General features: G+C 34.3%; 4 protein-coding genes across 5 annotated transcripts; 2 read left to right on the plus strand and 2 right to left on the minus strand.

Moving 5' to 3' along the window:
* The first annotated feature begins 7471 nt into the window (after positions 1 to 7471).
* LOC114316833 (L-type lectin-domain containing receptor kinase S.4) lies at positions 7472 to 10065 on the plus strand. Its single transcript, XM_028263510.2, has one exon. It carries the CDS (start codon positions 7863 to 7865, stop codon positions 9861 to 9863), a length of 2001 nt encoding a protein of 666 aa, XP_028119311.1. The 5' UTR covers positions 7472 to 7862; the 3' UTR covers positions 9864 to 10065.
* Positions 10066 to 13732: 3667 nt separating this feature from the next.
* Positions 13733 to 14513, minus strand: LOC114316807 (subtilisin inhibitor CLSI-I). The gene is made up of 2 exons (XM_028263490.2): positions 14441 to 14513; positions 13733 to 13935 (listed from the first exon to the last, which is right to left on the minus strand). Exons 1-2 carry the CDS (start codon positions 14511 to 14513, stop codon positions 13733 to 13735), a joined length of 276 nt encoding a protein of 91 aa, XP_028119291.1.
* A 1100-nt stretch (positions 14514 to 15613) lies between these two features.
* Positions 15614 to 22378, plus strand: LOC145822364 (uncharacterized). Its single transcript, XM_082919210.1, has 11 exons — positions 15614 to 16032; positions 17604 to 18562; positions 18652 to 18792; positions 19431 to 20280; positions 20494 to 20580; positions 20679 to 20982; positions 21078 to 21162; positions 21252 to 21341; positions 21465 to 21716; positions 21832 to 21971; positions 22052 to 22378. Exons 2-11 carry the CDS (start codon positions 17606 to 17608, stop codon positions 22236 to 22238), a joined length of 3093 nt encoding a protein of 1030 aa, XP_082775336.1. The 5' UTR covers positions 15614 to 16032; positions 17604 to 17605; the 3' UTR covers positions 22239 to 22378.
* On the minus strand, positions 22365 to 27192 carry LOC145822365 (uncharacterized). Of its 2 annotated transcripts, none has more exons than XR_014363530.1 (2): positions 26831 to 27192; positions 22365 to 24312 (listed from the first exon to the last, which is right to left on the minus strand). XR_014363530.1 is itself a non-coding variant. In XM_082919211.1 (2 exons), exons 1-2 carry the CDS (start codon positions 24891 to 24893, stop codon positions 23261 to 23263), a joined length of 1086 nt encoding a protein of 361 aa, XP_082775337.1. In that variant the 5' UTR covers positions 24894 to 25000; the 3' UTR covers positions 22840 to 23260. The 2 variants fall into 2 exon arrangements, 1 of the variants encoding a protein (XP_082775337.1); XM_082919211.1 differs by lacking the exon at positions 26831 to 27192 and adding an exon at positions 24860 to 25000 and having other exon boundaries at positions 22840 to 24312.
* Between the last annotated feature and the right edge of the window lie 324 nt (positions 27193 to 27516).

Genomic DNA, 27516 nt, shown 5'->3' on the forward strand with positions numbered 1-27516 from the left:
GTGGGAAAGGGAAGATGACATGGCCAAAAGATATCCTGAACTGTTTCCACTGAATCCTGTTTTCTTCCAGAATGAAGGTAACTCGAGTTTAGAGGACTAAACTCTTTATAAGGAGGGGAGACTGTAACAACCCCCATACTGTTTACTGATTAATGACTGCTTGATTACCGATAATCACCGATTACTGTTAAACGAAACGGATAATGACTGATAACTGACTGATAATTGAACTGACTGACTGAAATTGGAAACCGAATTGATTGAGTATACGTTAGTTAAATTGCATTTTATCTGTTGACAGTATGATTATCTGTTCATGTTCATATGTTTAAACTGCTAATTGAAGGCCTTATCGGCGGCCGAATCCAAAACCGATTAGTGTTCTATGACCCTCATGATTTATGTGATTTTATAGTACAATTATCTGAAAATTGATTAGGTATGATTAAATTAGATTAAAATAAGCCAATTAAAGAGTTGGACTTAATTACCGTTTTGCCCTTGAGTGGGCCACTACCTCTATACCTTGAGCTCATTACACTTGAGCCAAAGACAACATTTCCTCAGCCATTTCCCCTCTCATTGCCGACCATAGAGAGAGAAAAACTAGAGGAGTGGAGTTCATCTCAATTTTGCTTGTAAATTGCTTGGTAATTGAAGAAATTGTTGAAGTGATTGCTACTTTGAGCTCCTAGACCTTGAACACAAGACTAAGGTAGGACATTCATCTTCTTGTTGTTGTCTTAGAATCCATTCTTGCACAATTCATGCTTTAATTGTAGAGTTAAGCCATGTCTTGGTGCATACATGTTGAATTGAAGCTCATTCCATGCTTGCATGTGTTCTTGGTTGAGTTTTGAGTTGTTTTCATAGCAAAAATGTTACATGCATGCTCATATTGTTATTATAGACCATGTTTTCATCTGGTTTTGAAAAGAAATGAGCCCATTTGAACAAGCTTTGAAGATTGAATTTGGTTTGAATCCATGCATGTTTGCATGTTTTTCATATTTTTGAAAATGGGTTTGAATGTGGTTTTAATTGACTCACCTTTGGGGCTTGAATTCATAAATTGAGCTTTGAAACTTGTTATACATTGAATTTAGTTATGTTTTCCAGAATTTGGGCCCAAGAGGTCGAGTTTGGAGTGGTAGAATGCTTGGTTTGAGCTTGGGAGGCAGATTTGGAAATTCCAGATTTGGCTTCCTCGCTCGAGCGAAGGATTCCCCGCTCGAGCGAGCATCTTTGTCCAGGGCTCCGCTTGAGCGACCATCGAGCGACCATTGCGCGTAAAATCTCAGCATCCAGTATTTTTACTGTTTTGCAGACCGCTCGAGCGAAGGATTCCTCGCTCGAGCGAAGCCTTTGATTTTGGACTTACGCTCGAGCGGAGAAAGTCTCGCTCGAGCGAGGCTCCTAGTTTCAGCAAACTTTGCAAAATGTTTTCTAAGTGTATTTTTGCATCCTCATCCCATCCTAGGCATTCTTAGGCCTAGTTTAAGACATTTAGATGAGGATATCGTTGTAGAACACACCAAGGCAAATTAGGGATTAAGTTATGATATTTCCCAACTGTGTAGCTTAGTGTGTGTTCAATCTGTGAACTGTGTAGGGTTGGCAACTGGGGAGACACGCTCTAGCATACTGTAGCCCAGAACTCTGTGAGTAACAATTGTGTAAAGATATGTTCAACTGATATCTTTTGAATACTGAACTGAACTGTTTACTGAACTGGTATTACTGAATGAATGTATGTCCTTTATTTCTAAACTGTACTGTGGCATCCTTAGTACTTACTGTTTACTGTTACTGTTACTGTACAGAGATCTCTGTCGGTTCCCTCGTGGAGCCACTACTGTTTACTGACTGATGGCCATCATTACTGTTCGGTCTTTTAAGACCTACTGTTACTGTTATGCTAATGGATGTACCACATATGACTGTTTACTGTACTGAACAACTGAAATACTGATTGAATTGAACTGTTTTCATTACTGTAAGGACATTCATTCTAAACCCCTTTACGCTTTATGTTATTCACTGGGCTTTAGCTCACTGCTCATATATATATGTAGGTGTACAGGCACCAAACCGGAGCTAGGAGCGCGGGTTAGACTCCAGTTTTGTCAAGCCAGCCTATGTGCCTCACTGCGAGGTTCCGAGTTGCCATGTTATGGCTTGGGGGTGTTTTGTTTGTTTTCCCCCGCCTGTCTTCATACTGTCTAACTGTTCTGTATAGACTGAATGTTTACTGTACTGTTATCAAGGGATTAGGTCCCTGTACTGTGTGATTGTAAATTTTGTATAGACTGTACTATTTGTATATGTATGAATGCATGAAAAATCTTTTTGGCATACAGACTGTCACAGCTCAATGGACACTATTTATTTACTGTATTGGCTTCCGCCAGGCCCTGTACTCTGTTTACTGTATTACTGTTAAGCAGGCCTTCGGTAATCTCGGATTACTGGCCGGTTACGGTGCTAAACCCATAGGGCCGGGTTTGGGTCGTGACATAATGTGCATATGATGTATATCCTTTGAAAGATGTGTGCCATAATCTTTCCCATGTTTTAAAGATCTGGAACATCTAACATCAACCAATTGCATAATGCCTAGGCAAGGGTGAAGTCCACATTTAGGGTCATAGAGTAAAGGAGAAGACTTATGTGTTAGGTTTTTATTGAGGCCACTTATTGTCTAATAGATCATATGATAATTAATGATATTTTTTATTCTATACTGTTAAAAAAAGTCACTAATTGTTAATTTTCAATGACGGTTTGAAAATATTATCACAAAAAATCATTAATTTTAAGTTTTAATGACAGTTTAAAAAAATCATCACAAAAAAGTCACTAATTTTTAACTTTTAGGGATAATTTGAAAAAATCGTCATAGAAATCGATAACTAGTGACTTTTTTTGTCATAATTTTTACAACTTGTCATTAAAACTTACAATTAGTGACATATGTGTAAAACTTCACTAACTGTAAGTTTTAACGACAAGTTATAAAAATTATGACAAAAAAAGTCACTAGTTGTCAATTTTTAGCGACATATGTGAAAAAATCATCACAAAAAATCATTTTTAATGACGATTGTATTAGGGCTTATTTACAATAGGAATAGGACTTGATGGGAATTGATAGTTTACCCTAGAGTTTAAATGATTGAGGGGTTTTCAATGTTGTGTTGAGTCGGAAGACAGAAAAAGGGAGAGAATCTGTGGCATAGGCCTCGTTTGAAAAATTGACTATTTTAGTATGTTATTTTAGTTTTGATTATTTTAGTAGGCTAAAATATTTGTTTTTGAAAAAGAGTGTTGAATTTTTTTTATAGTTGGATGTGATCTTTGTGAGAAAAAAATAACATAATTATGAATTTGATATGATATTTTATTTTATTAACTATTTTAATTTATTTTATCTTTTTGTGAATTTTAATTACAAAAATAAAAATTAAAAAAAAAAAAAAACCCTAATTTTTGGCTTCCCAATTTACTCTCATTCCTTGCTTTTGAAAATCTCCAGTCTTCTTCTCTACAATTGCAGCTAATAATGTGGGTGTTTAGGAAGTGGGTTTTATTTAGGTTTTTTTAATTGTAGGATATTATTGGATAAATTTTTTTTTAGGAAGATAATTAGATTTTTTTTGGTTAGATGTGATGTTTGTGAGAGAAAAAGTGAAATGATTATGAGGTTGAATGTAATATTTTGTTTTGATGTGTTTTTTTTTATTTTGCAAAAAATTTGTCTTTTAATAGAAAAAATCAAAAAAAAATCTCAAACCCAAGTTTCCAAATAAGTAATTGTGCTCACAAGTCCTATTCATGGCCCCATTTGGTGCTCAAATTCAACTTTGGTTGGAGCTTTTGATCACTTTTATGGTTTTTTTTGGGTCTCCAATTTACACCGGACCAGCTTGGTGCTCAAATTCAACTTTGGTTCACATCGACTTTTTATTAATTGATAATATCATGCAAGAAAAAAATTTCTCAAATTAAAATTTAAGTTGCAAATGGTTATTTGATTTCGTAAGACTATCATGAATCCTATTTTAACGATTTAATTTGTTCATTTTCTCTACGTATATCACGCATAAAAAATACATTAATTTTTTTTTTATTTTTTACAAAAATAAAGTGCAACAAAATAAATAAAATGATGTAAATACTTAAGGGTGTTTTTGACAATTGGTTATTTTAGTTAAAACTAAAAAACTATTATAAAAAAGTTAATCATTCTTTCTATTTTTTATTATAAATTATTTCATAAAAAATAAAAAATCAATTAATATAGTCAATTTTCAAGTGGTTAGTTTGGGATGTATATTGGCTTTTTAACTTTTTGACGATTTTAATATGTGATTAAAAAGTTTCTTTTGGAATTGACTTTTTGACTTTTGTAAGAAAAAAAAATAAAATGATTATAGTTTGGATGTGATATTTTATCTTATTGGATTGAAAAGTCTATTTTATCTTTTTGTAATTACTTTAGCCAAAAATTTTAATTTATGTCAAACGAAAGCAAAATAACACAATTGGAAGTTGTGATAAACATCGTCATCCTCAGAGAACTAGTACATGACTTTGTTTGAGAAATTGATTATTTTAGTTAACTATTTAATTTTTTAATTATTTGAACTTAGTCAAAATAGTTATGTTTGAAAAGTTGGTTGATTTTAGGGGAATTGACCAGTAAATCCCATTTTGTGGACTTGTAATCCATAAGGTCCTGAATGTTTTCTTAATGACTGGGTGGTCCCTTAATTTGTTTGTTGACAGTTTTGCCACTGCTAGTATTATTGATTGACATTTGGTGTGGGTTTGTATGGGATAAGGTGAATGGGTGTTTGCATGTCACGCTGATCGAAAAAGCACACTAATGCTTTTTTTAATTTAGTAAGTGTGTAACACTCAGAACATGAGACGTGGGTTGTGACGTGAACGCAAGTAATTTGACACTTTTTTTTTTTTTTCCTGTAACGTGGGTTGTGTCACATTTCGGCGTTCCCACAGTTTGACCCTTTGTTTTCCAATTGCCATTTGTGACGTTTCGACGTGAACCTTACCATTGGTTGGGTTCGCAACATAACCCAAAAACATGGATCTGAATTACTAAAGCAAGCCCAGGATTGCGAATTCAATGTCGAAACATGTTGCAACGTCGTGTTCTTCGGCGAGTTCCGCATAGGGCGCAGAGCATGCATGCATTGGTTGACATTGAAAACCAGGAAAGAGATTTGACAAAGAAACAATTTTGGTCAATCCCAATACACAATTCTTTCTCCAATTATGATTATGTAAACAACTTACAAATTCTTCTTTTATATCAGTTGTATACATATACATATATATACCACATAAAATATATGAAAACATTATTCACAGAACCCATCAGGTGATCAAGCCATTCAATTAATGAGAAGTTTAGAAAAAGAATCGATAAAAGACATATATATACACACAAATTGTTAAATTTAGGCAATCAATAATCGATCTGCCCGATTTCGTCATCAACGTCTTGTACTTTGTTTTCGAGTCGATTTGATGATGCCGATGTGGTACGCCGACATGCCGGATTGACGATCATCTTGTGTCCATTATTCACGTCGATCTGGGGTTCCTCGATCGAACTCAAACCGGTCACGATCGATTCAGAAGAGGCCCTTTAAAAAACGGATTTAGTACTGTTCACGTCGATCTTGTGCCCAATGTTCACGACAATCATCTTGTACCCATTGTTCACGTCGATCAGCCCGATTCCTTCATCATCATCTTGTACTCTATTTTCGGGTCGATGGGACGATGTCGACGTGGTACACCGGCCTGCATGGTCTCCGGCTCCATCACGATGAATGTGGACTCCGTCGAGGTCGCCGCCGGATTGGAAGAGAGTGCCGTCGGGGAGGAACTGGCCAAAGGAGCACCAAGTGTCGGTGAGGATGGTGAGGGGGCGGATTTGAGAGGTGTGGAGGTCAAGGAGCACGAAGTGCGCGTAGCAATCGTGTTTGAGCACGGGGTCGTGCGGGTCGTTGCGGCAGTGGCCTTTTCGAAGCATTTTGCGTGATGGTCCGATGTTGGTTCGGTCCAGGAGGACTACGGTGTTGAACCTTGTCACGGCGGTGTGCATTGATGCAATGCCAGTGTTCGCCACCACCACTTCCCACGTTCTGGGCAGGTCTGCACGTGTCATGATCAACAAAGAGAGACACAGGAATAGAAGGAACGAGAAGATCGAATTGGACATAGCCATTTTTTAGAGAGAGAAAATGTGTGCGTGTGTGTGTGTGTGTTCAGTCAGTGTATACTTACTACTGTCAGTGCAGTGCTTACTTAAAAAACCATGAGCTGAAAGGTCGGGTCGAGTCGCGAACTGGGCTGAGTTCACCAGAGAACATACGCCGCATGGTCTCCGGCTCCATCACGGTGAATGTGGCTGAGGCTTCAACCAATGGAATACACTATCACACCTACACCCACCCCCACCAAACGTGGGATTACATATAAAAAAATGAAATCATAACAGCCCATAATTGATGTGAGGGTATATTTGTCCCCCACATAACAATGTAATTCAAAAAATGAGTTATTAGTAAGATATCTCTACTATCATGGACTGCCCAATTAAACAAAATATTTGTGGGACCAAATGGAATATAATTTCGCCATATGGGACTTTCTGATAAATTTCCCTTGATTTTTTTTATAATTTGATTATTGTAAAAGAAGTAAAATAAAATAATTATAAATTAAATATAATATCTTATTTTATTTTATTAATTATTTTAATTTATTTCATTTTTTAATGAATTATTTTAACACAACCCTCCTTTCTAACAAGGCCAGTTTGGGATAATTTTTTTTTAAAACTATTTTAACCACAAACAGACAAAATAAATTAAATTTTTAATAAGATAAAATATCACATTCAAATCATAATCATTTTATTTTTTTCATTTACAAAAATTAAAAAAAAATAAAAAATTTATTCCAAATAAAACTTTATAACTTTAAATTAAAATAATTTAAAAATTAAGCCTGCGTTTGGTTGTGTTTTGTAAATGTGATTTGAGAGTATGAGTTATATTTTGAGTTTGTGTGTTGTAGAATTATGATTTGAGTGTAGAAAATTTGTTTGGTAAAGAGTTTTGAAAATAGTTTTGGAAAAGAGGTTTGATTTGAGTGAGGAATTATTGATGTGACATTTGATATGTGATACAAAAATTTACAACTCATAACTAAACATACAATTCAAAATTATTTTAAAACACATAAAAAATTTAAAAATTTTTAGAAAATATTTTTCCCGATTATATAAAAAAAAAAAAAAAAATCTGTACCGCAGAGGACATCTGGGCGGATGTCCCTAGAGATGTCCGGGCGGAAGACCCCATGGACATCCAGGCGGTCTTTCCTGAGGCAAAAAAATCACAAAAAATGTTGCTGATGCACAGAGCTCTCGACAAAAATTTTGAAAATTGATTCCAAACACTCAACCAAACATCATACTGAAACACACCTGTAGAATTACATTTTCAATTTACAACCAAACAGAGCCTAAAAAGTCAAAAAAATCAATCCACACGCACAAAGAAGGGCTTGCGAACCCTAATAAATTAACTTCTCGTATCTCAGACCATCAGTTCACGCAAAAGTCTTATGCACCCTGCCTCCTTCCTCTCCTCCTTCATTACTTCATTACTCCAATTTATTCTTCACTGCACAAACACCCTCACATTCCTCAGCATCTTCAAACAATAACTAAAAAAAAAAAAAACCCTAATAACATCCTCAATAGACCTCACCAAACCCAAATCAATTCTTCAAACATCTTCAATTCATCTCACTCTCTCCAAATGTCACATCTTTTCATACTCCTCTGTTCCATCTTCTTCCTGTCAATCCCATCTTCGTCCCAGCTCGACGAGCTTTTCTACTCCGGATTCAATGAACTCAACACAAACATCACTCTCTCCGGAATATCCGAGTTTCAAAAAAATGGCATTCTTCGATTAACCAACGAGACCAGTAGAAAAATGGGTCATGCTTTTCACACCTCTCCATTTCACTTCAAGAACTCCTCCAATGGCTCTGCTTTCTCTTTCTCTACCTCTTTCGCCTTCGTCATCGTCCCCGAATACCCAAAACTCGGCGGCCATGGACTCGCCTTCACTCTCTCTCCTTCCATAGACCTCCCAACAGCTCTTCCTAGTCAGTACCTGGGCCTCCTCAACGCCTCCGACATCGGAAACTTCTCGAACCACTTGTTCGCAGTCGAGTTCGACACTGTTCAGGACTTCGAGTTCGGAGATATCAATGATAACCATGTTGGCATCAACATCAACACCATGGCATCGAACAAATCTGTTGCGGCAGATCTGAATCTGAAAGGTGGAAAACCCATCATGGTTTGGATTGAATACGATTCGATTACGACTCTTATCAATGTTACAATCTCGCCTTCTTCTTCGAAACCCAGATTGCCAATTCTTTCTTTGAAATTCGATCTCTCTCCAATTCTCCATGAATGGATGTTTATTGGGTTCTCTTCTTCCACTGGTTTGCTCGCTAGCTCGCATTACGTATTGGGTTGGAGCTTCAAAATCAATGGAGCTTCCAAATCGCTTAGCTTGAATTCTCTGCCATCATTGCCTGTAATAAAGAAGATAGACAAAGCTCTGGTTATCGGTGTTTCAGGTTCTTCATTTGTTTTCCTGGTTGCTATGATCTTGATTGTTGCATACTTGATTAGGAAATTTAAGAACAGAGATGTAATTGAAGAATGGGAGCTTGAAATAGGCCCACATAGGTACTCATACAAAGAACTTAAGAAAGCTACTAGAGGTTTCAAGGACAAGGAGCTTCTTGGGGCTGGTGGGTTTGGAAAAGTGTACAAAGGAACACTTCCAAACCCAAAGATTCAAGTCGCTGTGAAGCGAATTTCGCACAATTCAAAGCAGGGTTTGCGCGAATTCGTATCAGAAATCGCCAGCATTGGCAGGCTTCGCCATAGAAACCTTGTTCAATTACTAGGTTGGTGTCGACGCAGAGGCGATTTACTACTTGTCTACGATTTCATGCCTAATGGAAGCTTAGATAGGTTCTTGTTTGATGAACAAAACCAAAAATTGAGCTGGGAACAGAGGTTCAAAATCATCAAAGGGGTTGCTTCAGGACTATTGTATTTACACGAAGGGTATGAGCAAATTGTGATACACCGAGACATTAAAGCGAGTAATGTGTTGCTTGATGGGGAATTGAATGGTAGATTGGGTGATTTTGGGCTTGCGAGATTGTACGAGCACGGAGCGAATCCGAGCACGACGAGAGTGGTGGGGACTTTAGGGTATCTTGCGCCGGAGCTGCCTAGGACAGGGAAGGCCACAACAGGGTCTGATGTGTTTGCATTTGGTGCACTGTTGCTTGAGGTTGCATGTGGAAGAAGACCCATTGAGCCCAAGGCAGCCCCTGAAGAGTTGGTGTTGGTGGATTGGGTTTGGGACAATTGGAAAGAAGGGACTTTCCTAAATGTAGTGGACCCTAGTCTGAAAGGTGAGTTTGATGAGATTGAGGTTTTGATGGTGTTGAAATTGGGGTTGATGTGTTCAAACAACGTGGCTTTAACTAGGCCTAGTATGAGGCAAGTTGTGAGGTACTTGGAGGGTGAGATTGATGTCCCGGAGGTTTTGCAAGCGCCAAGCTCGTCCGACGATGATCAAGTGTTTGATGGTTTTGTGAATCAGTATTTGTCGTCGTCGTCGTTTGTTGAAAAGGGCTCAAATTCATCGACGGTTGGGGATGTCAATGCGAGTTTTGCTTCGATTTCTACTTTGCCTCTTTCACTTTGCATAGAATGATATCAAAGTTTTTTTCTTTCTCATTTTCTTAGCAAACAATTTCCTGGAAAAGTCTATTTCTTTTGCCAGGACTGTTAAAGTTGAAGCCTTTTGTGTTGTACCGTTGCATTCAGATTTTGGGTACAATATGGGATCGAAACAACTTGTTCATATCTTAAAGAGAATTTCAATATTATCAAGCCTCGAGTCGAGCTGTTGGGTATTTGCTGCCATGTTTTGGACTATTGTGTATTGCAGATTTGGGCTGGTTTTGATGAATTGATAATAAACTTTCTGAAAAATGTTTTCTAAATTGTGTTGTAATTTGGTTGTGATCCTAGAAGCGATGGTGCGTGTAGTTTGGAGAGCGGCCCCTGATATTATTTCTTAAGACAAATTCTCCCACCCTCAAAGTATCAGTATCAGCCTTTTCAAAATTTTAGTCAAATTATAGCCTGTGTTTGGCAAGTGGGTTTGCAGGCTTTTTTGGCTATTTTGGCCACAAAAAACAAAATAGGCTATTTTAGCCATAACAAACAAAACATCACATCCAACCCATAATCATTACATTCTTCTCTCACAAAAAAACTCAAAAAAGCCAAAAAGCCAAAAAGTCCTTCCCAAACCAAGCTTTTAAGCCCAGGCTAAAATAGCCAAAAAAGCCAAAAAGCCAAAAAGCCAACCCACTTCCCAAACGGAGGCTTAAAAAGTCATTTTTCTATTTTAGCTGGTTACTCACTACATCAAACTCTCTATTTTAACTTAATCCTATTAAAATATTTGTTATTTTTTTTTTTATAAAAAAATTGATGAGTTATCAACCAAACAATTCTTATGTTTTACAAAAGGTAAAACTGGAGGGAAAAAAAAAAATTTGCCGTTGACCGGTTGACCGGCGGGTTGACCAGTCGGACTTCCGAGCGGATGTCTGTTTACACCCAAATCGCGTGTTTTAGTGATGAACAGTTGCTTGCTTCATCAGACGAGTTACTGTAGCAAATTTAACAAAAAGTTAATTTAAAAAAAATTTGTTGAAACTGATGGAGGGAAAATTTGATGATTTATTAGCTATATATTAACTTTTTGTTATTTTAAAGATACTGATGCTGATGCTCTCACATTCTTTAAATTACAATCCCTACTTTAAAGTTTAAAATCATATTACAATTTCACCCCTGCATTAGTCAATTGCCAATTAACAGGAAATGCTGATATATTTTAAGTTTAGCTTTAATTTAGTTATTCCGTTCAAATTTTTATAAATTTTTTTATGTGTAAATCTCGAAAGAGTGATAAATGTCTCAAAATTGTTAATTTTAGCTTTCAACTTGAACGAAATGACTAAATTTAAATTGTAAGGATCATATTATAATTTATTATTTTTTTTTTATATCCCTCTCACAACTCTGAGAATTGTTTCATCTTGATATAAAAAGTTTTGGATGAAAATAGATAAATAATAAAGTGGGAATTACATGTAGGCGGAGAAAGAAAAAAAAAAAAAAAAAAAAAATTACAAAACATATGGAGTGCAAGTATGTTTGTGTTGAAATGCAAATGAAAAGTTGTTGGGATGCAAGTCTCACTTTTACCCTTATGTTTTGATATTTTTTTTTTTTTTTTTTTTTTTTTTTTTTTTTCGACCTGGATGTGATTCTCTCAATAATAATTATGCAAACCATTTTATGATTTTTTTTTGTTTTTTTTATTTCTTTGGTGAAAGCAAACCAAACGTAAGCATCAAGTAGTCAAAAGTTAGCCCAAAGTCAGTCAAAAGATGTATACATTCTTGCTAGGGGAAGGTGACTTAAGTCTCAATTCGCCTTCTAAACTTTATGACCACTCCATGGGTCTACCATTTCTGATTGTGATATTACATTCTGTGACATTTTATATTATTCCATTACATTCAATTTTTCTTCCACAATACGTTTAATTTGATTCTGTTGAGACTCTTGAGATTTTCTCAAGTCTTTCTACGTTCCACTCAATTAAGGCTTATTTTGATTCTGCTGAGACTCTTGAGATTTTCTCAAGTCTTTCTACGTTCCACTCTTGAGATATAAGTTATTTTTTGGTTTATATCTAAGGCTTCGTTTGGCAACAAGTCACTTTAGTTAAAAAGTCAAAAAATTATTAAAAAGGTCAAAAAGTTAATAACTCATACCAAAAAGTTAAAGATTCTCTTTTCTCTCTATTTTTTGCACATTTTTTCGTAAAAAATCAAAAAGTCTTCCCAAACATTTTAGTTTTTTTTAACTCATATTTTAACCAAATAGCCAAAAAATTACTAAATTAGCCTGTTCCCAAACGAGGCCTAATTTTTTTTTTTTTTTTTTGTCTTATTCACAAAATCATTCAGCCAGATCAAAAAAGTTATTTTTTCTTTTTTTTTAATACTATTTGTTTATAATATCAAATCACTAGGCAAATGGATAAATTGACCGTATTACCCAATGCAGTTTTGTGAAATTACAATTTTACCATCATATGAGGATATTTTGGTGTCACATCAAGGAAGGTATTTTGATAATTTGAAAAGTTGACTTATTTTCTACTTACCACATGGTTTTTGGCTCAAAAGAAAAGCAACTTGTATCGTTGTCCTCAAAATAGGCCTTAGCTTTCGTTTGGGAGGTATGTTGATTTTTTTAATTTTTTGACTTTTTTGCTATTTTAATATGGGACTAAAAAGTCTCGTTTATGATAAATTTTTTAGTTTTTTGACTTTTTTGACTTTTATAAGAGAAAAAAATAAAATAATTATGGTTTGAATGTAACATTTTGTCTTATTAATTTTTTAGTCTATTTTATCTTTTTATAACTAAAATAGCCTCAAAATACTATGCCAAATATACCCTTAATAGAAAATAAATAAATAAATAAACGAGCAATGAACTTCAATCAAAATGAATTCAAAATGTAACAAGCACTATGATATAGGAATATTCTTTCTAAATTTTTAGATCTAACCCCCATAGTATACTCAAATCGGTCTCTCACACAGGCTAAACAAGGTGAGAACAGATTTATAATTTTTTTTTTTTTCATTTTTTTAACAGAGAAGAGATTTATAGATTAACTTCACTTTTTTTCTTTTTCTTTTTTAAATATTAATTAATTTTATAACAATTATCTGTGGGAGGCTCATACAAGTGTGTGACATACTTTTCCTGTGAGAGTGGCAGACATTTATGCCCGATTCATGTTGTGTCTCTAAACTATATTGAGCTCGTTTGGAAAGTATGGGTTTGGAATTTTTTTGTCTAAAATAGTACCCAAAAAAGTAAAATAAATTTTTTAGCTTAATAAGACAATATTATATCTAATCTATAATCATTACATTCTTTTTTTTACAAAAAGTCAAAAAAATCAAAAAGTTCTTTTCAAACGAAACTTTTTAGTCCCAGACTAAAATAGTCAAAAAAAATCAAAAAATTAACTCACTTTCCAAACGAAGACATTATTAATTTTACAATTGCGTGCCACTATTTGGACATGTCATTTATTCGAGAAATTATTTACTATCACTGGAACACTGCTACTTGAATATGATTAGTCAAAACAGTGAAAAATAAAACTTATCCGCCTAATTCTATTTACACTTTTTTATTGCTCAATACTGTTACACTCAATATTTATTTATCAAATACATAAAAAAATCGCATTAATTCAATCAATCTAAACAACTACTCAATCCTTCATTTCATTTTCAATTCTTAGAAGAGCCCAAATTCAGTGGTCACAACAAACACCTTTGGATTGCATGCAAGTTTTAAAACTAGTTTTCAAATTCTTACATTTGTTTTCATTGGATGAACAGGAAAGCAAGTAATCAATCACATTGCTGGAATGGAAACAACAATATTGTATATTATATATTAATTTAATCAGCCAATTTTAGGAGGCCTGGCTACTTTTCCAGAGGAATCAACGTGCAATCGGACCCGTTGCTGATTGAAATCCATGGTGACAAAGCAATTTGGTAGAACCACCTGAATTCGAACTCCCGGCATCTCTTCCTTAATTTTTCTCTCTGCTTCTTCCGCCGGTAGTCCTACTACCTCCGGCCATGTTGTTTTCCGAGCTCTGCCTGTTCCAAACATAGCAAATTATGTGTCAATTTTTAATTTGTCATAAATTTAATCATGATAACCAAAGTATCATTTATTTTGTTGAGCTTGATGTATAGGTCGGTTATAGAAAAAAAAAAAGAAAAAAAAGATTAACTTGATAATCAAAACCATATCATTTCATTATATTTGAATAATTTGAAAATATAACATCTATTTTTTGTTGTAAGCTGACGGGACCCAACAAATACCATCCAATCCACAGTAGACTGGAGACAATAATATCTCCATTTTTGTTGACCCCATTTCCATGTAGATGACAGGGTTGAATTATCATATATTCAATGGTACGATTTTTTTTTTTTTAAATGTTATTTTATTATTTTCCAATCTTTTGTTGATCAAAAAGGGCCATCATGATTGTGAGTTTGAGAATTATATAATCTTTGTATTATTGGAAATTAAGAGTGAATGGTTGGACATATATAAAACCTAATAAAAGAAGAGGAATAAGAACCAACTCACTTGGTGGTAACACTGTTGATTCATGACCAATCTGCCCTTGGGGAAGCTTTGTTTCTTGGTTTTCCTCTGCCATAGCAAGAAGAAGCTACTCAGAGAAAGTCTCTTTTTCTTCTGCAAATTGGCATATCATGTATATATATATATATATAGCTGCAACAAATCTGCCTATATAATAATATATTAAGAGCAAAAGCTTTCAATATTGCAGAAGACCCCCTTGTTTGTTTTGGTCTTTATTTTCTTTTCTTTTCTTTTCTTTTATTTATTTTGTGGCTATTAAACAAATGGTCGGCCAACCTGGTAATCTTTCGCATAGATATTTTCGCTGCCCACAATGCCATGTGGCCGACATTTACCTATTCGACAGGGAATGGGACCTTTTCATCTTTTCCAATATATATAATACTTATTAAAGTGCCCGGAATCGGAATTGGAATTGTGGAAATTTGTGTGGTGTAGATGACATCGAAAATTAAAAGTGTTGGTTTTAATTTTTTATTTTTTTATTTTAAGTAAATATTTTTAAATTTTTAAGTAATTTTTTTTTACTTTTTTAAATGTACCTTACTTAAATGTATCTAAATAGTAAAATATTTGTGAAAAAATATTTTAAAAATTAATAATTACACACAAATATGAAAAATATACTGAATTTTTATTTTTATTTTTATTTTTTTTTTGTATTTTTAGTATTTAGCGAATTTTTTAAAGATTTTTTTACAAATATTATATTTTTTAAGTGTATTTATGTTCGGTGTATTTAAAAATTAAAAAAATTACTTAAAATATTAAAAAAATTCAATAAAAACAAAAAATACGAAAAATAAAAAAGTGAAACCTTTTGAAAAATAAATTCTTTGAATGGAAACCAAACAGAGTGTGTGATTTATACCTTTTAAATTTTGATGTTTTTTTTTCCAAATATTTTTGCTAGATAGATATCATTGTTGTATCTATATTTTTTATCTTTCAAAAATAATATATAATGAGAATGTTGTTTTGAATGTTGTTTTTGTCTTCTATAGGTTAGAAGGAAATTGTGAATCATTTTTATTGTGAATGTTGTTTTTGTGTTGTATAGGCTTAGTTTTGTTTATTTTGTTAGGAGTAATTTTTTTATTTATTTATTTTTGTGCTCCCTACAAAAATGTGTATTGAATTTTATTGGGGGATTTTTTTTTAAGGTCCCTAATAATAACAATTTAGAGGCTAAAGGACACACAAAAAGATAGTGATGCCTCACGTCCCTGAAGCAACTTGGCGCGCGTTTTTAATTATTTTGTGGACCAAAATACCCTCGCCAAAATCAACACAGAACCAAACTCATTCCGACGTCTCAGTTACATTCCAAACATCCAGCATCTTCACGAACAGAAGACCAGCAGAATTAGGGTTTCAACATCATCTGCACCATCGACATTACAGCTTCGTTATCCTCTCCAAAGATCATTCCCATTCCTTCCTCACAAATTTCTCTGACCTACGTTAAAGCTTCGTTTTCACGGCTTATCATCATCTCAGTCCATCTTCGTCACGTCGCATCTTCATCGCGGACCATATCAGCTCATCATTCAAGTTTCATCCTAACTCTGGTCAGTTTTTCTACAATACAACTAGATTTTCTCTGGAAACACAGTTAATAGCATTTTATAATAACCTTTCATAAATTAGGGTTTCAATTTCGTAATAAAAAGCTACCTGCATTTGAAAAAATTTATTTCTGTGTATTTTGAACATATTCTTCAACATGTTTGTTTGATTTTATCTGTAAATTTCTCTGGCATTTGAATTTCTCTGATTTTTGATTAATGTAATTTTGTTCTTTCAATTTTCTCTGCTTTGTAAATTTCTCTGGAATATGTATCCTTCTCTGCAATGTCAATTACACTCTTGCCTCTGTCTTAAGTTTCTCTGGTATTTATAATTTTCTCTGCCATATGTACTATGAGAAAAAGTTATTTCTCTGAATTTTGATCTTATTCTTGAATATGTTTCTGTCATTTTGTATCTGAATTTCTCTGCTTTGTAAATTTCTCTGGAATATGTATCATTCTCTGCAATGTCAATTACACTCTTGCCTCTGTCTTAAGTTTCTCTGGTATTTATAATTTTCTCTGGAATGAATGTTTCTTCTTGGAATTTTCTCTGCCATATGTACTATGAGAAAAAGTTATTTCTCTGAATTTTGATCTTATTCTTGAATATGTTTCTGTCATTTTGTATCTGAATTTCTCTGCTTTGTAAATTTCTCTGGAATATGTATCCTTCTCTGCAATGTCAATTACACTCTTGCCTCTGTCTTAAGTTTCTCTGGTATTTACAATTTTCTCTGACCACATCGCACCACTTTCCTCCCTTGTGTCTTTGTCATTTTAAATTTTCTCTGGAATTTTAATATTGTGGACTGGAATGAATGTTTCTTCTTGGAATTTTCTCTGCCATATGTACTTTGAGAAAAAGTTATTTCTCTGAATTTTAATCTTATTCTTGAATATGTTTTGTCATTTTGTCTCTGAATATCTCTGCTTTGTAAATTTCTCTGGAATATGTATCCTTCTCTGCAATGTCAATTACACTCTTGCCCCTGTCTAAGTTTCTCTGGTATTTATAATTTTCTCTGACCACATCGCACCACTTTCCTCCATTGAGTGTCTCTATCATGGTTAATTTTCTCTGCTTGTGTATGTAAATTTTTCTTGCATTTTAATATTATGAATTGAAATTTTCTCTGGAATGGAAATTTCCTCAAGAATGTGTAATTTTTTCCAGAATGTGCATTTTTCTCTGGTATGTTTATTTTGTTCAATTCTTGATTTCAATAGGGTATACTTCTCAGTGCCATGTTTACATTACTTTGTTTATTTTATCTTTGCTAATTGTGGAATGCAAATTTTCTTTCACTTGCCATGTTTACTTTTTTCTATCATTCATTTTCTCTGGTATGTTTACTTCTATCTGTAATTTAAACAATTATTGAAAATTTCTCTCCCATGTTTATGATGCTGAGTTGATTTTCTCTGACATGTCAAAATTTCTGTAATTTTCCCTTATCTGTAATTTTCTCTGCATCTCCAATTTTCTCCCTTATCTGTAATTTTCTCTGACATTTCCATTTTTCTCTGGGATTTAATGTTGACATCTCTATGCTTTAATCATTGTCTAGAAATGGCAAAACGTAAAGGCAGCGAAACACCGGAAACACCAAGCAAAAAACAGAAACTGTCTCAGTCTTCTTATGCACTAGGATCAAAAACCAGCAGCAAAACACTAGAAACACCAAGGAAGCAAGAACAACTCTCTCAGTCCTCTTATCATCTAAGATCAAAAACCAGCAATAAAACACCACAAACTCCTTCCCAAAACACACAAGTCCAAGCTGATGAAGCAACTAGCATCCAGATGAGTACCCCAACTTCAAAAGACTCAAGCTCAAGGGGGAAAAAACCTGTTAAACTCTACAGAAAGAGAGCTCACTACAGCATTCAATACCGATCCAACCTGTCATCTGTCGTCTCCTTCTTTCAAACACTTAAATTCAGTTCAAAACATCTTCTAGAGCTTCAAAAGACCCCATTCTGGTATTTGATTCAAGCTCTAACCACTGGAAGGATGGATCCAAAGAAATCTAGGAAATCTGATGATGATGTAGTTGCCATAATCCAATGTTACAATGAAAAAACAAAAGCATTCACAGTTGGGAAGAAGAACCTGACCTTTACAAAAAATGACATGACCTTGATTTTTGGTTTGGAAGGAGGTAAAGGAGCCATGTCATTAAGATACTCTAAAAAGCCAAAATCTGCATTCCTCAGGAGAAGATTCCAAAAGGACACAAGGCTCACTAGTCCTGTTCTTAAAAATGCCTTGGTCAAAGCAATGAAAGGCAAGCAACCAACTGACTTCAAAGATGTAGCAATCATTGTTACATTGTACTTGTGTCTCACCCTATTTTTTGCAACAAGTGGGAATTCAATAGGTTGGGTTTTTATAAAGTATGTGGAACCTCTTGAATCAATGAAACAGTATGATTGGCCGGAAGCAATCACATCAACATTGATTGATTCTATCATGGCATTGCATAGAACTCCAGAAAAAGTTACGGGGTGTGTCATTGCATTGCTGGTAAGTATAATATCCATTCAAATTTGCAGTTATCATACTTACAAATTTGTGCGTTTACAAAATTTTATTTACTTTCATTTTCATCACAGTATTGGCTATGTGAACATGCAACTATCATTGACTCAGAAGACAGTAACACAACAGACTTCCCAAGATGTGCCAAGTGGAACCTTCAAACCTTGACAAAACAGCTGCAGAAGACACCAGTCCACTCTCTTGCACCTCGACAGGTTAGATTCCTATTGCTACCGAAATCCCAGTGAAATTTCAAAAATTTCTCTGACTACTGCTTTGTTTCCCTCCTTATGCATTGATTGATTAAGATTAATTTTCTCTGAAATATCAATTTCTGTTTTCTTCTTTGTTAACCACTGGTCTATTTCTGCCATTGTAATCAATTTTCTCTCCCATCCAAATTTCTCTGACCACAATTGTAACACATTAACTTATATGCCCTGATTCATTTTCTCTAATATCTGAATTATGTTCTTTGTCACATAATTTTCTCTGGCCCATCAAATTTTATCTCCTTGTGTGTAATTTTCTCTGCCCATAACTTGTGTGCCTTGCATCTTTGATTAACACTGTTTATTTCTACCCTTCTAATGAATTTTCACTGGAATTCAAATTTCTCTGACACAAATATAGTAAAACATTAACTTATAAACACTGTTTATTTCACTGTTTCATAATTTTCTCTGCCCCATACAATTAACTCCATGCCTCTAATTTTCTCTGGCCCAATACAATTTTCTCTGAAGTTTGTTTCCAATTAGTATCATTTAGATGAATTTTATTTTCCTTATTTGAATTTTTTCTCTGAGTGAATTTTGTAACATTTCTCTAATAAAAGAGTCTCCTGTTACAGATTGATAACAAGCAGCTAGTCAAAAACCCATCTGAGGAGTTTTGTCTTGGCAAAAAGACAAAGAAAGAATTAAAAAAGGCAATTGTCATATTCAAGGAGAAATTACAAGATCCATCTGAAGATGGAGGGAATGAACAAAAAGAAGAAGAAACCACCAAAGAAACCAGCAATGGACAAGAACATCAAGCAAGCAGCACAGAAGAAGAAACCACCAAAGAAAGTGAAGAAATAGAACCAGAAGACAAAGAACAAAATGAACAGAAAGAAAATGATGAAGAAAGTGATGAAGAAGAAAATAATGAGCAGATGGACCAACAACATGATGAAGAAAGTGATGAAGAAGAAAATGAACAGAAAGAAAGTGAACAAGAAGATGAAGATGAAGATGAACAAGAAGAAGAGAACAAGGATGAAAGTGATGAAGAAGAAAATAATGAGCAGATGGACCAACAACATGATGGCATTTGTGGCTCAACAATGCATCAGCCTGAAGAATTTGAGGAATCAAAGGATGCCCAAATTGCTGATCTACGTCAAAGACTGAAGGCACTGTCTCAATCTAAAAAAGAAGAAGACAGAAATTGGATGGAATTACTTGCTGAAAAGGATATTTCAATAAGAATCCTGACATCACATAACTCAGAACTTCAAGAAAAAGAAAGCACAATCCGAATGAAACTAAGGATGTTGGAGGTTGAAAAAGCAGATGATGCAAAAACAATTCAACAGTTGAGGTGTTCAAATTCGGAGCTTGAAACTGAAAATGCCAAATTGCATGAACAAGTTCAAGAACTATCTGTCCAACTAGCAACACAACCATACCGAACACCAACACAACTTCAACCACAAGGTCAGTGAAAATCTTGAGCCACAAAAAGTTATGTCCTTGTGCCATCATAACTCAGAGAAATTTCTATTTATTATAATTTTCTCTGTCATTGGTAATTTTCTCTGGAAGTTATATCTCTCTCAACACATTAGTTATATTTCTACTGCTCATTTCATTTCTCTGTATATTTTCTTATTCCATTTTTGGGGCTTGTTTGATTTTCACTGTGTATAGTTGGAATCCAACTGGAACAACAACCAACAACCCAACAAGAGCAAATCCCACACAAACAACAACCGAAACAAAAGAAGAAACTCTATGGTAACTACAAAATATTGAATTAAATAAATTTACATATTGAAATATCATCTGTTGCTTCAGAGAAATTTCACTTTTCCTAATACTTTCACTGCCTACAGTCAAAAAAGATCCAACCTCAATGATAAAAAATTTAAAGGCAAAAGAAAGGAAGGAAAAGCAGCATGATCCAGAATTCCAATATCCAAAAGTTGCGAAAGTGACTAGAGCTTCAAAACAAGCTGCAAAACAAGTTGAGCAAAGCACAAAGGACAAAGAAGTGCTTGATGCTGATGCATACGTCTTGCCTCAACCTATAAGCATCACAAAATCTTGGGTCTTTCCACAAACTCTTCCCATTTCAAGATTGATAAAAGATCACATAAAAGACATCTTGCAGCACATATCAAATGTGTCTGGGCTTGAGTAAGTACAACAAACAAAATAGAACATAACAAACAACAAATTACAAACTTATGTTGCATTAACAACAATTCAATCCCTTCTTTGTCATCTTGTAGAGCTTTAATTTGGACAAGTGAGTTGAATATCATTACCTTTGAAGACATTGGAAACCTCATAAAGCAAAAAGAAATTGCCAACAATGTAAGTCTTTCCCTTTCATCAACATTTCTCTGCAATGTTCCATCAGCCTTTATAAAACAAATATTACAATTATAAATCATATTTTTCAGGTCATTGATGGCTATGGAGAGATCCTTTTGGCTGACCAAATCAGAGAGAAACAACAACCAACCTCATTTTTTTTCACATCCATGTGCTTAGTATGTTACTACTATTTTATTTGATTTTCTCTGGAATTTACTTTCTACTTTCTCTTCTTAATATACTTCTTGAAGTCAGTTGTGTCACTAACAAAACCATTTTTTGATTTTCTCTGAGCACAGAATTTCATCAACATGACAGAAAATCAAAGTTTTCGAGTGTCCTTATTTGACAAGCATATTGAAACAGCATGGAGGAACTATAGGTTCCTCCATTTCCCAATAAATACTGGAGGTAATGAGAAGTCCACACATGGAAATCACTGGACCTTGCTTGTCCTGGACAAACAAGACAATTTATGGAGGTTCTACAACTCATTGAGGCCAAGGAGGGATGATGCAGAAGACAAATATGTCAAAGATGCAAAACAATTGGTAACGAGTGCAAATTTCTCTGATCCATCATCATCTTTATGTGATGATAATTTTCATAGAATCCCATTGACTTGTCCGTAAATTTCTCTCTTATATAAAAATTATTTTTTTGCAGCAAGATTACGTGGAGAATTTTCTGAAAGCTTGTCTTGAAAGAGACGCTCAATCACAACCCTCTTTCAAATTAATTAACTCACAAAATACAAGTTATGACTTTGAGTATGTCAACAATGCTCCACAACAAGAAAGCGATTCGTAAGTTTCATACATCTATAAATAAGATAATTTCTGTTGCATGTTTCTTAAAACTAACCATACCTATAATTTGTATGCAGTCTGGATTGTGGCCTCTTCGTCTGCTATATAATGAAACAATATAGCAAGCATGAACCTATCAAATCCAAATTATCCACACAAGAGATAAGGTTGATGAGGGCAGAACTCATAGAGAGATTTGTGACCGAAGTTGGCAGGTCATGGACTGAACCAATTGAAATACCCCCAGAAGAACCACAAATGTAATAGTGAAACTAGTGAAAGGAAGACAATGTACATATCCACACAGAGAAAATTGTCTCACATATATGTATATATCCTTTCTTGTTCATACATTGAAGGAATGATGATCCTTGACGTATATGTATATATCCTTTCTTGACTAATCTAAATTTCATTTTTTTTTTTATTTCGACTAATGTAAATTTCAACAATTGTCTACCAGAGAAAATTGTCTGCAGAAATTTCTCTGGTATAAACTACCAGAAATTCACAGAGAAATTTAACTTGTATCGTCCCAAGGGGATGCCTATATGATCATGTAATCTGTAAAACTTTGTGTTGGTACAAAACAATCATCAAACTCAACAAAACACAAAGCACACAATAATTTTATCTGCCACTGGAAAATTTCATTGCATGAGTTTCAAATTTCAGACCACAATGCCCATATAGTTTTCTCTGTTGGTGAAAAATTTCTCTGGATGAAAATTTCTCTGGCTTTGACACAAATTTCTGAGTTCAAGTGAGTCCAGAGAAATTCTATCCTGGTCCAGAGAAATTCTCAACTCAGAGAAATTTTTTGAATCCTCTGTCTGCTGTGCACATTTCTTGAAACGACTGATATGAAGCTACCAGAAATTTACAGATAAATTTAACTCCTATCTCACCAAAGAAGGTGCCTATATGATCATTCAATCTCTAATGCACTGTGTTAGTACAAAACAATTATCAAATTGAAAAAACACAATCCACACAGTACTTTAGTCTGCCATTGTCAAATTTATGTGGATGAATATGAAGCTTCAAAACACAACACACAGAATTTTCTCTGCCATAGGAAAATTTCTCTGGATGAATTTTACAGGTACTACAAACCCACTGCCTATAGTATATATCAACAAACACACTTTAACTCATATTGAATAATTTCTCTGGATGAATTTGATTGATATTATTATATACACTGTCCAAAAAATAAATTTCACAAAACAAAATACACAAAGTAATCATCAAATGTATTATTCCATCAATAAAATGTATAATCCTCAACTATTTAACAAAGGTTCCTTGCATGTCCTCTTATTATGGTGACCAATACTCTCACAGCGACTACACTTAATCACCCTTTTAAACTCTCCAGTAGAAGCAATTCTGTTCTTCTTCGGCCTCCCAGCAGGTCTCTTGCTCAATGGAGGTAAAATCATAGCATCTTCAATGCTACACACAGGTTTTTCAACAGTTGGAACTGGGCCAATCGAAAAGGAGTATGCTTGACGATACATATCAGCATGAAAAAATGGTTCAACAAATGAATTCAAATTCTTTCCACTCCTAAAAATTGCAGCAACAGCATGTTGACATGGATACCCATTTATTTCCCATTTTCGACATGAACAAGTTCTCAACCCAAGATCAACCATAACCGAAGGAAAACAATGCACTTCAAAGACATTATCAGATGATAAACTCACATTCCATGTCCTCCCGTCCAAAAAAGACTTCTCCAACACACTATCCATACGAGGACACAAAATTTTATTCCATTTACTAGAGAACAGCCTCCTATCAGACCTCATATTCATGATTTGCAACCGTATCATGTCCACCAAATTTGTTATTGGCAAGTGCCGAGCTTCTCGTATCCATGAATTGAATGACTCAGCAACATTTGAATACATCTCACCATAACGTTTCCCTGCAAAATATGCATCACTCCAATTTTCATATGGTAAACTTCTCAAGAAAACACTCACAATGTCTCCTCCCTCACTTTTTAACTCATTTAACTTGAAATGAAATGATGCCTTTGTTGGAGCATATGCACATTCTGAAAACTTGGACACAATCGTCTCCCTAACCAAATTTGTGTTTCCACATGACAACTTATCCCTCAAATTTCTCTTTAGATGTTCCAGACAAAATCCATGAAAGCAGTTAGGGAAAAACCTAGCAATTCCCTCCACAATTCCACAATGTCGATCTGATATGAAACTTATCACCCTTTCTGATCCTAATACTCCATATAAATGTTCAAGAAACCAACACCAATTGTCTTTATTCTCAGCATCAACAACAGCAAAAGCTACAGGAAAAAAACCTACAAAACAAATAGGAACAAGCATATTAGGTACGCACATGCAGAGAAAAATAGAACAATAAACATCCAGAGAAAATTCACACATTGGCAACATCCAGAGAAAATTGAATAAGTGACCAGCTACAGAGAAAATTCACACAATCATAATATACAGAGAAAATTCACTTAGTGACCACCTACAAAACAACAGAGAAAAATAGAACAATAAAACAACAAGAGAAGTTTGACACTGCCAACATCCAGAGAAAATTCACACATTGGCAACATCCAGAGAAAATTGACTTAGTGACCAGCTACAGAGAAAATTCACACAATCATAATATACAGAGAAAATTCACTTAGTGACCACCTACAGATACAATTCACACAATGACAACATCCAGAGAAAATTCATACACTGACAAAAATCCATTGAAAATTCTCACAGTGGCCACAACAATAGAAAATCCACACAGTGGCCAAAACCAGAGAAAATTCACATTCACTCAATTCCTACATGTATAGAAAATTCACATACTTAGATAAAAATAGATATATTTACAATTACCTTCATTCCCATCTTTCCCCGTTGCAGCAAGCATAACTCCTTTGTATCGTCCTTTCAAAAATGTTCCATCAAGAAAAAGCAATGACCGACAATATTTGAAACCAGCAATGCATGCATGAAAAGCCACAAACACTCTTTTGAAACGCTTGTTTTCTTCAAAATCTAACTCAAAACGACTCCCTGGATTGTTCTTCAATGCCTCATCAAAATACCACCGTAATTGATCAAATGACAAACAAGAATCCCCATATGTACTACATTTTGCTTTCTCAACACTCAACCAACCACAGTTATAACTAATTGAGACCCCATACTTGTCTTTCATTCCTTTCACAACATCCACTGGACGAGTTAAAGGTTTTGCACTTACCTCTTCAAGTATCAGCCCAGAAACCAAGCTGGAAGTCATCCTCGAATGTTTACTCGTACGAACCGCCACACCACACGTATGTTCATTGTTCAAAGTCCTTATGTAGAAGAACCCATTTGTTTTTTCAACAGAAGCATGTACACGCCACATACATCCCCTTGATTCCTTATATGCACATTCTGCCGTAACCCTCAGCTTGTCATTTTTAACATACGTAAACTGAAAACCAACCTCAATAGCATACTTGCATAAAAAAGTACGGAACTCAACCACACCACCCTCAAACTTTTGTCCAACACTCGTAATATTATTCCGCCAACTAGCCGACAATAACACCTTTTCTTGGTGAGAACAAAACTTAGAGAGTGAATTCCTTTCAACATCCACCAGCCTATCACACTCACCATCCACAACATCTACCCAATTAGACCCCACTTCATCCTCTTCATCAGAAGTACTACATCTACTAACTGAAACATCAACTATATCAACACCGCGTGCACAAACAACCCTCAACATATTCAGAAAATCAATATTATTTCGAACCATACAATTCGGATGGCCCAAAATAGAATATGAAATACACATAGTCTCAGGTTTCAAATTCTCCCATGTTTTACACAAAATGCCAACCAATTCCTCAAAATTCAATTCGCATGAAACATTAATGACAATAGTATCATTCCCATATTTGCACAGCAACAACACTGCACTGTCCATTAAAACTGAAACAAAAAACAACAAAAAAAATCACACAAACACTTCACAATAACAACATCTCTGGTCAGAGAAATTTCTAAAAATTATAATTTTCTCTGAACTTAAAATAAAACTCCAAAGACATCTACAAACTGATATTCACCTTCAAGATGATAAAAAACAAAATCACAGAAACTTAATGAATCACAGAGAAATTTACTGCTAACAATTAAACACAATTATAGAAAAAAAAATCACATAGAATACAAGTCCAGAGAAATACTTTTCTCTGAACTACAAACTGAAAGTGAGTAACAAACTTACAATTTTCTCTGAACTACAAATACAAGTATAGAGAAATTTATGAACTTACATTGACTTTCTCATATTCTATCTCCATTACAAACTTCTAATAATATGTCCATATGCACTTATAATTTCCTCTGGACTACACAAACAATAGTGCAGAAAATGAAATTTCTCTGGTTTGAAAAAACATAGAACACAACTATAATTCATCATCATGTTGATAAAAAACAGAGCACCAAAAATGAACTCTAAACATCAAAATCACCTACACTGTCAACACTATCTGAAATTGATCAAAAAAACAAAGAATGAAAAATTAATTCCAAAAATAAAAATCAACTCTATCAAGCTGGCCTCTCTCTAAACAAAAATCAAAATACATTTGGAATCTAAATCGAAAACAAACCTAATCCAACTCAACTCAAAAACCTACGCGATCAACACACTGTCAACACTCTTTCAAATTGATTAAAAAACAAATAATAAAAAATTAATTCCAAAAATAAAAATCAACTCTATCAAGCTGGCCTCTCTCTACACAAAAATTCAAAACAAATATCAAAATGCATGTGCTATCTCCATCGAAAACAAACCTGATTCAACTCCACTGAAAATCTACGCGATCAATACACTATCACACCACTGAAATCTCCGACGAAATCTCCAACAAAATCTACACGATCGTAGCAATCTTTCTCGTCAACTCCACTGAAATCTCCGAAGAAATCTCCACTGAAATCTCCGACGAAAACTCCGACAAAATCTCCCCTTCAAATTCGGTTTCCAAAATGTATCAGTTAACTCAACCATATAATATTCAAACAAATTTATGTTATAAAGGAAGGGTAATTTAGGTACTTTATAACCTAAAATAAATTTGAGGGACCTTAGCCATCAAAACATATTATAAAGGACCTCTCCTCATATCAAAAGTAGAGGAGGGACCTTAGGCCAATTTTCCCATTTTATTGTATATCTTTCTTTTTTTTCATTATAATATGACTTACGTATCAAATATATATATATATATATAGATGGAAGAATTGCACATGCCTCTTTCTCTTTCTTTCTTTATTTATTTATTTATCTTTCATAAAAATAAATGGAAGGAAATTATGCTCGCCCCTACTTGAGGTAGCATAAATTGTTGCAAGAATAATGCTTGGGACTCCCTTTTGGGGTCACCCCCTCACCCCCCTTTTGCCACGTGGCAGGTGGTGATTGGAGAAGCAGGAAAAAAAAAAAAAAAAAAAATGTAACCAATGAGAGAGAGAGGGGG

Source organism: Camellia sinensis, chromosome 3 (assembly GCF_055761805.1).
Source record: "Camellia sinensis isolate YWXY chromosome 3, ASM5576180v1, whole genome shotgun sequence".
In the NCBI taxonomy this organism is placed as follows: Eukaryota; Viridiplantae; Streptophyta; class Magnoliopsida; order Ericales; family Theaceae; genus Camellia; species Camellia sinensis.